Raw genomic sequence first — 12,366 nt, forward strand, 5'->3', positions numbered from 1 at the left:
AACACACTGCTTTGTGAGGGTCACATCCCCGGGCAGCCTCACGTGTTTGGACCCCCTTGACTTGCATGATTTTGCGGGGTTCTCCGGATCAAGTGAGTAGCGGACCATGTTCAGAGCTTTCCTTTACAGCCACAGCTGCCGCCGGGGAAAAGGCGGGGGGGGGGGAGGCGCTATTTTTAAACTGGAAATATTTAGTTCATAAAATTTATTCACGCCTTGACTGTAAAACAAGATCCTTCACATGGTTCTACAAAGTGATAATTTTATAGCTTTATCTTTTAAGGAAAAAATGAGGAGAGGACATTTCGGTCGCCGTTTCAAAAGCTTCTTCCCGCCCCTTCCTCTCCGCGCTCGTCTGAACGCCTCGCATCCGGAGCGACTGCGGAGCGGCTCCTCCGCGCCGCAGCCAATCAGCACAGGGGGGCGGGGACTCCGGCTTGTTTGTTCCATCCCGCCCCGCCCCCTTCCTTCCCTGCAACGTTGAGTCGTCCCGGCGCCGCCCCCTTGTATGCAGATGAGGCGGCCTGGCGTGCTCCGCCATTGGCCGGCGCCTCCCCCTCCGCCCCCGCAGGGCGAATGTCTCCTTCCCTCCCGGCAGCGGCGGCGGGATTCCAGCCCGGAGCGCGGAGGGGAAGCATGCCGGCGCCTGATTGGCTGCGCGCCGCGTTCCAGACCCCGCTGATTGGCCCCTGAAGAGCCGGGTATGTAAATCGGGGGTCTCGGGGGTCCCTCGCGGGGCCGCCGCGCCGGAGGATCCCGGCTGGATCCTGGGACTGCGCCGCCCGCCCGCCCGCCCACCCGGCCGGGGACTCAGCCCGGCTGCTGCTGCTGCTGCCGCCGCCGCCGCCTCGCCATGAGTCACTCTCCGCTCCCGCGACGGGGAGGAAGCTGCGCGCGCCCCCGCCCGGACGGACACCCGCGGGCGCGGGGGCCGGGCGAGAATTGCCCGATCCCGCCCCAGAGAGTTGGGGGGGGGGACGGTTACTTGGGAGGAGGGATCTCCAAGAGCGGGGGGAAGGGGCTCCGGATCTCGCCCTCCTCCGGGGCAGCTGGATCCCGGAGCCCAGCTGGGCGGAGCGGCCGGATCCAGAACGGAAGCCCGCGACCCCCACCCATCCCGGCCGCGGGAGGAGGATCCCCCCGCCAACCCCGCCCCCACCGCAACTGCGGGGAAGGATCCGACCCTCCTCGCAAGCTGGAGATCCTGCCCGGCTCACAGCTTCACTCAGACCTTTCTTCTTAATGGGCGTCGTATGTAAGCTTTACTCCAGAGTAGCCCCGTTGACGTTAACGGACCTCACTTGGCCGTGTTCATTAAACGTCAGTGGGTCTCCTCTGAGTAGGGGTAGCATCGGATCCACCCCATAAACTGCGAAGGGGGCGGGGCGCGGCGCTTCTTTGGATCAGAGCCTTGGATATTTTCACGCCGAAACCACAAATAGTGTTGCCAGTGTGGTGTAGTGGGGAAGAGCGGTGGACTCCTAATCTGGGGAACCGGGTTCGCGTCTCCGCTCCTCCCCATGCAGCTGCTGGGTGACCTTGGGCCAGTCACCCTTCTCTGAAGTCTCTCAGCCCCACTCACCTCACAGAGTGAAGCATCTCACACAGACATTTTATTTTATTACAGATACGTAAACAATAAATGACATTTTCAAAAAACCAGCCCTGTAAAAAATGCAGTAATATGGACTACAGCTGGAATATGGGGTATGCAGGACTCTCCCCAGAGCCCTGGGATCCTCCGGATACTTTTCCTACCCATCAGCCCCTCTGTCATGCTGCTGGGCTGGTGGGGGCTGATGGGAGTTGTAGTCCAGAGCATCAGGAAGGCAGCTGGCTAGCAAAGGCTGATCTAGATAAGGCTCTCAAAGTGGCCTCTGCAGTGGGAGTTAAGAGGGTGGGGGGGGGCACTGGAGGGGTAACAGACTGGCATCGCTGGACCCAGTTCGCCGGTTTTGCTGAATCCATTATACCCGCCTTTCTCAAGCCATTTTTTGGCTACAACTCCCATCCCTGACCATGGATCCTGATAGCTGGGAATGATGGGAGTTGTAGTCCAGCAACAGCTGGGGACCCAAACTTGAGAAAGGCTGATGCTAAATAGTTTCAGTTTCTGAATAGACGTGCAATTGATTGTTACTGCTTTGACTTCTATTGTGTTATTTATTATCTTCCTTGGTGCAAACCTCTCTTCTGGGTCATGCTTCTGAGAGGGTAGGGGGCACTGGGGGTGGGTTTATCAAACCAATGGGGCAGGACCCCTCTCCAAACAAAATTGGGAACCACTGACCTAGAGTCTGGGCGCCTCTCTAGTGAGGCTCCTCCTGCTCCAGTTTTGGCCTGGTGTGTGTGGGGTGGGGGAAGGCTTTGCCCCGGAAGGGACAGGGCCTCCCTCCCCAGGTGGGCAGGGTTTCAAGGGGAGGGGCTGCTGCTGCTGCTGCTGCTGCCACCCTGGGGTGACTGTGCCAGCTGCTGCCTTGGGCTGCTTGGGCCTCGCGTATTCCCCTACAGTGTCCCCCTGACCCCCTCTTCTCTTCCCTTCCCCAGAAAGATGCTGGCCAAGGGCACAAAGCGGAAGTGGATCGAGGGGGACGAGGGCGCCCCCGCCGCGGCCCCCACCAGCTCCCTCTTCAGCCTCTCGGTCTCCAAGCTGCACCAGAGCCTCCAGCACGTCGAGCCCAACCTGCGGCACCTGGTGCTCGTGGCAAACACCCTGCGGCGCATCCAGGATGAGATGCAGCCGGCCGCGGGGGCCCTCTTCCAGCAGCCGGACCCTCCTGCGGCCCCCGCTGGCAGCTCCGTCTGCAGGGAGAGCTCTGGAGGCACCCTGCCCTGTGCCCTCCAGGACCCTGGCAGGAGGCTGCCTCCGCCCCCGCCTTCTCTCACCCCCCACGCGGACGAGCTGCTCCTCTCCAGCATGGACCTCTCAGTCTTCTCCACCATCCTGGAGGACCTCAGCGGCCTGGAAGGGTTTGGGGATGCCGTGCACCCCTCCGCCGCTCAGCCCGAGGGCCCCCCGCTCTGCTCGGAGCCGGAACGGACTTTGCAGCCGTGCTCCTCTGCCCCGCTGGACACCCTGGGCCCCAGCACCTACCTCCTGGAGGACGGCCTGGAGGGCATCTTTGAAGACATTGACACCTCCATGTATGACTGTGAGCTGTGGTCGCCCACCAGTCTCCCCAGCTTCAAGGAGGCCTTTCCCAGCTCGGAGGACGAGCGGCCAGGCTTGGCGGACCTCGATTATCTCATGGACATGCTGGTGGAGGCTCAGGAGCTGTGACCTGGGCAGGGGGGAAGCGGGGGAGTGGACGTTCCTGTAGGAGCCGAGTTTCACCTTGGGGAGGAGGCACCTCTGGTGGGTGGGTCGCAAGTGGGCAACGGAGTGAAGTGGGGGCGTTGCAGTTAGCACCAGGCTGTATTCAGCTCAAGAGTTTTCCTCCAAGTAGACCTATGCTGACTGCATTGAAACAGCCAGAGCCTTGCGTGAAGATGCAAAACGGCCCCATTTACATCTTCCGAGAAGCTGTTTCCTCAACTTCCTGTATGAGATAATCCCACAAAGGAAGGGGCTCTCTGGCCCCCTTGACATTCCTGGAGGTCAGAGTCCTGCTTTCCGTGAGAATCTGGGCACCTCCGAGAGGCTCAAACAGATTACAGTGGTACCTCGGTTTAAGAACAGTCCTGTTTACGAACGATTCGGTTTACAAACTCGACAAAACTGGAAGTAGTGTTCTGGTTTGCAAACTTTACCTTGGTCTAAGAACGGAATCTGAATGGTGGAAGGGCATTGGAGGCAGGAGGCCTCATTAGGCAAAGTGCACCTCGGTTTAAGAACGGTTTCGGTTTAAGAACAAACTTCCGGAATGGATTAAGTTCGGAAACCGATGTCCCACTGTATCTGATACGACAAGGTTCTGCAACAGCTTTTTAAGGCAGGAATGGCTCTGCTGCTTCCCAGGGGCAGGGGGGTGGGATTTTCCATTTGTGGGGAGCTACCCCCCCAAAAAACCCCAATGGGCCAGATTTTGACTGAGGTGTTGACCGACTTGTTTGCAAAGAAGCAGCACCTGAGTCTCGGTCGTCCTGAAGGGCCTGTTTGCTGAGCTGGCCCCGCCTTCTCCATTTCCTCCTCCACCCTCGGCTGACTCCTCTGGGTGGCAAGGGCAAGAAAGGCAGGACCAGGTCTCCCTTGCATGTCTGGTGTATTGAGAGCTGCCCTCAGCGGCAAACGGTTGTGAGTCTGGGAGGGTAATTTATTGTCTGAGTGCCGAGGACTTGAGCTTGGCAATCCCATGTACTGTTTATGTGTCATATCACTTTTTAAATGACCAAATTTATCTTTCTCTGTGTGTGTGCGTTTCACTTGGGGGACCTGAAAAGGTAGAGCCATAGAAGGAAGGGACCCCTGGGGGTCATCCAGTCTAACCCCCTGCAATCCCTGACCAGTGGTCATCCAGCCTCTGCTTTGAAGACTCCTATGAAGGAAAGGCCAGCGCCTTCCAAGGGAGACCTCCAGAAAGGTCTTCCTAATGTTCAGCTGGAATCTCCTTTATTGCAATTGGAAGCTGTTGGTTCCTGTCCCGCCCTCGGGCAGCAGAAAACAAGCTGGCTGCATCTTCCATGGGGCAGCTGGAAGGGGTCTGAGGGTCATCTAGTCCAACCCCCTGCAATGCAGGAATCGCAGCTTGCTGTCTCCTTCGTGGGTCAGGGGCAGAGGTGCTATATCTGAGCAGTGAAGATCCCAAGGTGTTGCCTTCATTCGTGGTCTGGCAAGAAAACTGGGTGGGGTGTGTTCCTTGCTGGCTATCCTTTGATGGGGGGGGGGTGGAACAGCTGATTGGAAATTTGCTCCAGAATTACTTGACTATCATGTGATTCTCGTAAGTCTTCCCACTTCCCAGTAGGGGATCTTTCAGACTAGATCTATCCCCTAAAAGCCACTGGTTGAAGGGGAGGGGCGCAACTAGCAGACAGGAAACCACAGTGTCAGGATGCAGGTAGGTGGCATATTTCAAACCACATTGACACTGATTTAAATTTAATAATGTCAGAAAATCCCTGCTGGGTCAGACCAAGCTCAGTGCCAACTCCCCCCCCCCCCCCAATATGTCTTTTGCACCATTGCCAGCCAGCTGCCACCAGGAAGCCCCCACTCAACCAAGGCTACAAACACAGCATCTGCCCACAACGTCTGGCACTTGCAGATATATCACCCCTGTATGTGGAGGCTCTGTTCAGTTGGCATGGGGGGTGAGGCAAAAGCTGGGTAAAGTTGGGTAAAGAGAACTTTAGCTCCTTCTCCCATTATACTAAATGTCTTTTTCCAAAAGAGCCCTGAGCGGTTTTGGGGAAGGGGGCCCTCAAAGGCACACGCCTGGCCCATTTATAGGCAACACACACAGCACCACTGATTTGTGTCTGTGGGAAAGTGCCTTGCAAGCAGGCAGAGACCACGTTGAGCACAGAAGTCCTGGTTCGTTAGACAACCACTGCCATTTGCTCATCAAGGTGAGGGGGAAATGCGTGATTCAGCCCAGAGAAGCCCCCTCCTCGTGCTCTCTGCATCCAGGGAATCTCCTTATGGGGCCAAACGCAAGCCTGTGGGGTGCTCTTCACTTTTTGCCTGGGCTGGTGTAATGCAGGCGGCAGGAATTCACAGTCAGCATTTTATGTTTTGTGTATCATTGTGTCTGTTGCATTTCTATCCCACTTTTTTCTCCAAGGGACTTAAGGGGGGACATGTGGCTTTCCCCCTCCTCATTTAACCCCCCAAAACAGCCCTGGGAGGTAGGTTTGGCTGAGACACAGCACCTGGCCCAAGGTCACCCAGTGAGATTCAAACCCTTGTCTCCCAGGTTCTGCTCCTCTGGCACTCTGACCATTATGCCACCCTCTTTCTTTAATCATTCCTATCCTGCATTCAAAATTGCACCCCCCCCCCCGCCAGTCTTGCATCCTGTTATCGGCGGCTCAATACTACTATGAATCAAGATCAACTGTCTCTGGGCCTGGAGGTTCCATAAGAAGACATCTGAAGGCAGCCTTGTTTAGAGAAGTTTTTAATGTTTGAAGTTTTTATTCTTCTGTTTGGAACTGCCCAACGTAGCTGGGGAAACCCAGCCAGATGGGTGGGGTATACATAATAAAATTATTATTATAAGAACAGCCTGTGGGATCAGGTCAGTGGTCCACCTAGTCCAGCATCCTGTTTTCACAGTGGCCGACCAGACTCCCATGATGGGAAACCTGCAAGCAGGATTCGAACACTAGAGCAGCTCTCCTGACTCTAGCAACGGGTTCAGAAGTGCTGCCTCTGACCACGGAGGCAGCGCATGGCCATGTAACCACTGGTAGTGCTCTACTCCATGAGAGCTCCTCCTTCGATAGCTGGAAATAATACCACAGCAATTAAGAACCATTATCATCAGCCATCAAATGCCAGGGGATAAGGGAGTTTCTGAAGTCCTCCAAAGGGTTTGGTGGGTTCCCCCAGGGAGGGACTCCTGCGGTGTGCAAAGAAAGGGAAAGTCTTTCCGCCCCAGACTTTGCTTTCTAACCATGCACTTATCCTCTGCGCCTCGGGGGGGCTCTCCCAATATATGGGGCTTCAGCTGAAGGTGGTCTCACGCTCGTATCCCCGCTGGCGCTGGGAGATGGAGACCAGGGAACGAGGAAGCCTCTCCGCCCTTCCAGGGACAGGTCCCGATTCTGTGGACGGAAAGAGGACGTGGTGGGGGTTGGAGGGGCCATAACTGCTGTCCTGGGCGAGGGGTTTTAGCACGGGGTCAGGTGAGCCCTGGCGTGGGGGGGGGGCGGGCGGGGAGTGTCCACTTCTCAAGGGGTAATAATACTAATAATTTATTATTTATACCCCAGCCGCTCTGGGCGGCTTCCAACAAAATAATAAATACAATAATTTATCAAATTTTAAAAGCTTCCCTAAACAGGGCTGCCTGTTTGTGAAGATGAGGCTCCCCGTCCTTTCGAGATTGTCTGGCAGGTGGAGACTTCAGCGCGGAACGGCAAGGAGCCGTACCTGGGGCAGGTGTTTTGAAGTCTGGGGCTGGGCAGGAAGCGGAGGGAGGAAATGATGCGTCGACTCTGCTGGCCTGACTCATGTCCCTTGGCATCTGCCCCCCCCCCCACCCCATGGGTCCTGCCCCATTGCCCTAGATTCCGCCTGCCTTAATCGCCCGCTGGTTTGGGGGCAGGCAGGCAGAGCGTCGGGATGGAGGCGGGACCTGGAAACAAGGAAAAGGAAGGCGCCTTCATACACCTGGCAGAGCGGGCTCAGCGGCTGCCCGCCTTCTCAGACGCCTTTTCCAGTGCCCCTGCTGCTCCATCCCGCCCCCTCCTTGGGGCACCTGAAAGATGAATGTGCTATGGGAGGCGTTCTCAAAGTGAGTGCTAGTGGCTCTTGGGGGGCGGTGGGATTCCCTGGGGGGATGCTAAGAGGCAAGGGGAGGCAGAGGGGGAGCTGGAGGTGTACATTCATTCATCATTCATCATTTTATTTGTACGCCGCCTTTTCATAGTTAAAAGATTGCTCAAGGCGGCTTACAAGCTGCCAAGATTTACATAATTACCAACATAACAAAAGTCATAAACAATAAATAAAACACACCAAAAAGTACACAACCAAATGGAAAACAAATTCCACATAAATTATAAAATCTAAAACTAAGAATACAGCATTCATATCAATCACAATTTAAAATGACATACATAAAAAATAAAAGCAATTTGAAAAGGCTCTAGGAGTCTTGGTTGACCACAAACTTGACATGAGCCAACAGTGTGACGCGGCAGCTAAAAAAGCCAATGCAATTCTGGGCTGCATCAATAGGAGTATAGCATCTAGATCAAGGAAAGTAATAGTGCCACTGTATTCTGCTCTGGTCAGACCTCACCTGGAGTACTGTGTCCAGTTCTGGGCACCACAGTTCAAGAAGGACACTGACAAACTGAAACGTGTCCAGAGGAGGGCAACCAAAATGGTCAAAGGCCTGGAAACAATGCCTTATGAGGAACGGCTAAGGGAGCTGGGCATGTTTAGCCTGGAGAAGAGGAGGTTAAGGGGTGATATGATAGCCATGTTCAAATATATAAAAGGATGTCACATAGAGGAGGGAGAAAGGTTGTTTTCTGCTGCTCCAGAGAAGCGGACACGGAGCAATGGATCCAAACTACAAGAAAGAAGATTCCACCTAAACATTAGGAAGAACTTCCTGACAGTAAGAGCTGTTCGACAGTGGAATTTGCTGCCCAGGAGTGTGGTGGAGTCTCCTTCTTTGGAGGTCTTTAAGCAGAGGCTTGACAACCATATGTCAGGAGTGCTCTGATGGTGTTTCCTGCTTGGCAGGGGGTTGGACTCGATGGCCCTGGTGGTCTCTTCCAACTCTCTGATTCTATGAAAACAAAAACGGAGCTCTCTCTGCCCAGCCTCTCATACTTTGCAAAGATGGCATCACCAGATCAAGACAATTCGTTTGGTGTAATTAATTAAAGTAAATAGGTTCAACTGGATTTTGAATAAATCAGTTTGTTTCGAGTATTGTTCCGATGGTCTTCTTTCGTGGGTCGTGCAAACGCTTTCCTAGGGCAGTGCTATGGACCTGTTAAAAGCTCAGAGCCTCTTCCAGGAGCAAGTGGGGCCCCTGTTTCTTCCAGAGCTCCTCGGGAGTAGAGGAATGGAGGAGTAATAACAGAAGGGCAGCCAGAGAGAGAGGCAGGGCGGGCGGAAACCGGAGTGATGGGAAACGGCGTCTGTGGAACAGCCACAAGAGGGCAGTCCTGGATCAGGGCTGAGCCCCCCCCCCCCCCGGCCGCCTGCACTCGATCTGGACTAGAAGGAGCAGGGCATTTTCCCCTAAAAAAATAAAAATGTTTAGGGGTACTCTTATTTTGACTAAAAAAACCACACCGCCATTTTATAGTCCAAATCGGGAAACATAAATACTTTGGACAAAAATACAAAGATTCACAAAATGTTTAGGAGTCTGCGTCCCCCCCCCCCCAGGAAAACAAAGCACCGAGAAGGAGCATCACTTCCTTCACATCCGATAAAAGAAAGTCCTTCTTCATGCGGTGCAGAGTTAAACCACGGAACTCAGTCCCGCAGGAGTCGGAGGCAGCCCTGCTTCCCCAGACCAGTTGCTTGGAATTGCAGCAGCTGAGAGCTGGTCCAGCTTGCTGGGGCCCAGGGAGGTATCTGGTTGGCCACTGTGAGAGCAGGGGCCTGATCCTGCAGGCTCTTCTTAGCTCGTCAAAGGGCTCTGCAAGTGAACAAGGGGACATGATCCATCTCTCTCGAGCACACGTCATAGTGGTGCAGAGGCCAAGTCAGATTCATAGAGTTGCTGAGCTGCAAGGACCAGGAGGCTCATTTGGCTCAACTCCTGCAGGGCGGAGTCTGAAGGCAGCGCCTTGAGGGAAGTGTGAATCTTTGATGTTCTATTGTGTTTTCAGTGGTCTGTTGGAAGATGCCCAGAGTGGCTGGGGATGGGGTATAAGTAATAAATGATTTATTATTATTATTATTATTATTATTATTATTATTATTATTATTATTATTATTATTATCCAACATGGGGCTTGAAGTATATTAATAGTGTTAGTGATATTTTAGGGGGCAGACAAGCAGGCAGGGCCCATGATTTACATCATAGGCACCTACACAACACAAAACACTGTTGCTGGATGTAGGTTTTATTTTATTTGTTTTTTATTGTATATTTTGGAAACGTACATCCAGGTTTTTTTCCTTAATTTTTTGGGGGGCCCCCAAGAGAGTGGGGCCCCAAGCTATAGCTTGTTTAGCTTATACATAAATCCAGCACTGCTAATAACCACCCGTTGTGGGAGACGGTCATGCTTTTCCTAGATATAGGTAGGTAGCCATGTCTGGTCTGCCATAGTCAAAACAAAATTAAAAAATTCCTTCCAGTAGCACCTTTGAGACCAACTAAGTTTGTTATTGGTATGAGCTTTTGTGTGCATGCACACTGCTAACAGAAAGAACCAAATGCCTCTTGGGTTTCTGAAACTGTGTAGGACAGGTCATCACAAGCAGAGTAAATGGATCAAAACTTTCACCCATGTGCTTGGGGGTTGTTGCCAGGATGAGGCAGGCGGGATTTAGGCCTTTTGGGACCAGAAGAGAGAAGGTTGCAAGACATGTTGGGAGGGTCTACGTTACCCCACAAAGCCATGACTGCTGCTGCTTCCCAGCATTGAGAGCGCCTGGGATGCCCTCGCAAATGGAAATCCATGAATGCCTGAGGAGGCCGTGGTGGATGGCTTTAAAAGAGGATGAAACAAATTCATGGAGGAGGAGGAGAGGGCAATTGAGGGCTTTATGTTGAGTACTGACGCCTATTTATCTAGGAAAAAAGCACTGGATCTGTCATGCTTCTGCATCCTAGAGGCTGGAGACCGGAGGAGGGGAGAGCAGCTCTTGCGCTCGGATCCTGCTTGGTGCATTCCCACAAGAGGCTTCTGGTCGGCCCCTGGGAGAAGAGGAGGCTGGACCAGAAGGGCCATTGGCCTGATCCAGCAGGATCCTCTTGCGTTCTCCTGTGGGGCGGGTGGGCGTGGTCCCTGGCTCTCCCCGTCACCTCAAGGAAGTCCCCTGTCTGATGAGGACGTCCGGTGTTTATTCTGGATCCTCCTGGTGCTTGACCTGCTGCCATGAAAGGGGGGTGGGCGGATGCAAGGAGCGCCGGAGTCTTAGTCCAAACAGGGCTCAAATATAGCTCTGGCTCCCTGTGCTATCTTGGGAACAGGCTTACTTTTCACCCTTGGCCCGGAGAGTCCGGGGGCCCCTTCCTGCGCTCTGCTCCCAACTGCAGACATGGACTCAGCCCCCTCCAAGTCCTGGAGCTGTCCAGGGGGTGCCTTGTGCTGGAGAAATCACTGCTGTGGGGAGGCCAGGCCCAGCCCGTGGGGTGCAAGGTGGCCTGCATTCCACAGAACACATCTTTTTCTGTGGTTCCCTTGCTGACTAGCTGCGATTCCTGCATTGCAAGGCCTAGATGACCCTGGGGGTCACAGAGATTCTGTGACTAGCGTACAGTGGCCACCCCTTTCCAAATAATCCAGTCTTGCACAGAACAGAAACAGAGGCTGGTGGATCAGGCCAGAGGCCCCTGGAGTCCACTATCCTCTTCTCACAGCAGCCCACCAGATGCCCCAGTGGGAAGAAGCCCACAAGCAGAATCCTGCCCACCTGGGATTGCCAGCAACTGGTAGTGGAGCGTCACTGCAGCCTTCTCCTCCATGAGTGATTGAATGAAATGTTGCATTTATATCCCACCTTTCCTCCTTGTACAGCATACATTATTTCCCCCTCCTCATTTTATCCTCACAACACCCCTGCGAGGTAGGTCAGGCTAAGAGTGAGTGACTGGCCCAAGGTCACCCAGTGAGCTTCATGGCTGAGTGGGGATTTAAACCCAGGTCTCCCAGGACCTCATCTGACATACTCCTCCTCCTCCTCCTCCTCCTCCTCCTCCTCCTCCTCCTCCTCCTCTTCTTCTTCTTCTTCTTCTTCTTTGGCAATCCTGCATAGCTGAGTAAGATTGTCTTCCATAAACACGGTTTTAACAGTGAGTCCGTAAGTGACTTTGGAGGCCAATTCTGGATCCCCACGTCCTTCCACAGTGGGGACATTGGTTTCCGGACGGGAGTTGATCACGGTGTGGATTTGCCAAGCGTGGCTTCCTCCTAGCACATTTCTTCCTTGCGTCCTGAGTTCGAGCGTCTTCAAAGCCCAGGACACCTTTGGGAAAGGCTGTTCTTCAATTGGAGCGCTCGCAGGCCAGTGTTTCCCAATTGTTGCTGTTTATACTACATTTTTTAAACACCACACAGACTCTCTCCTTTACTGAATACCAAAAGTTCAGTTTCTGATGCATGTTTGTGATCTCTGAATTTTTAAAGTATTAGAAGTTAATTTGCTTTTAGAAAAATTCATGGAGTATCCACAGCAGTGAGCAGAGGAGGAATGAGGCTGGGAGGAGCGCAGAGAGAAGAAAGGTCATGGTGCATCTGCAGCAACACAACCGGGTGCCTCCTCTGCCCCGGCTGCAACAAAGCATCTCTCCCCTATCGGTCTCTACAGTCACAGCAAGCGCCACAACTCTCCACTGCTTTGACTTCACCCCCAAAGGCACACTCCTCCATTTGGGGGTATCTGGTTGGCCACTGTGAGAACAGGGTGCTGAGAACATTGGCCTGGTCCACAGAACCATGGAATTGTAGAATTGGAAGGAGGCGTCCCGAGGGTCATCTAGTCCAGCCCCCTGCAATGCAGGAATCTCGGCCAGAACCTCCAAGGAAGGTTCTGCTTCAGAACCTCCAAGGAAG

The 12,366-nt window shown here is 53.7% G+C and overlaps 1 protein-coding gene across 1 annotated transcript; it reads left to right on the top strand.

Annotated features, from left to right (window-relative positions):
* The first annotated feature begins 566 nt into the window (after positions 1-566).
* SERTAD1 (SERTA domain containing 1) lies at positions 567-4,337 on the top strand. Its single transcript, XM_083752140.1, has 2 exons — positions 567-701; positions 2,548-4,337. Exon 2 carries the CDS (start codon positions 2,552-2,554, stop codon positions 3,278-3,280), a length of 729 nt encoding a protein of 242 aa, XP_083608266.1. The 5' UTR covers positions 567-701; positions 2,548-2,551; the 3' UTR covers positions 3,281-4,337.
* The last annotated feature ends 8,029 nt before the right edge of the window (positions 4,338-12,366 follow it).

The sequence above is a fragment of the Podarcis gaigeae genome (assembly GCF_964106915.1).
Source record: "Podarcis gaigeae genome assembly, chromosome: 8".
NCBI classification, from domain to species: Eukaryota; Metazoa; Chordata; class Lepidosauria; order Squamata; family Lacertidae; genus Podarcis; species Podarcis gaigeae.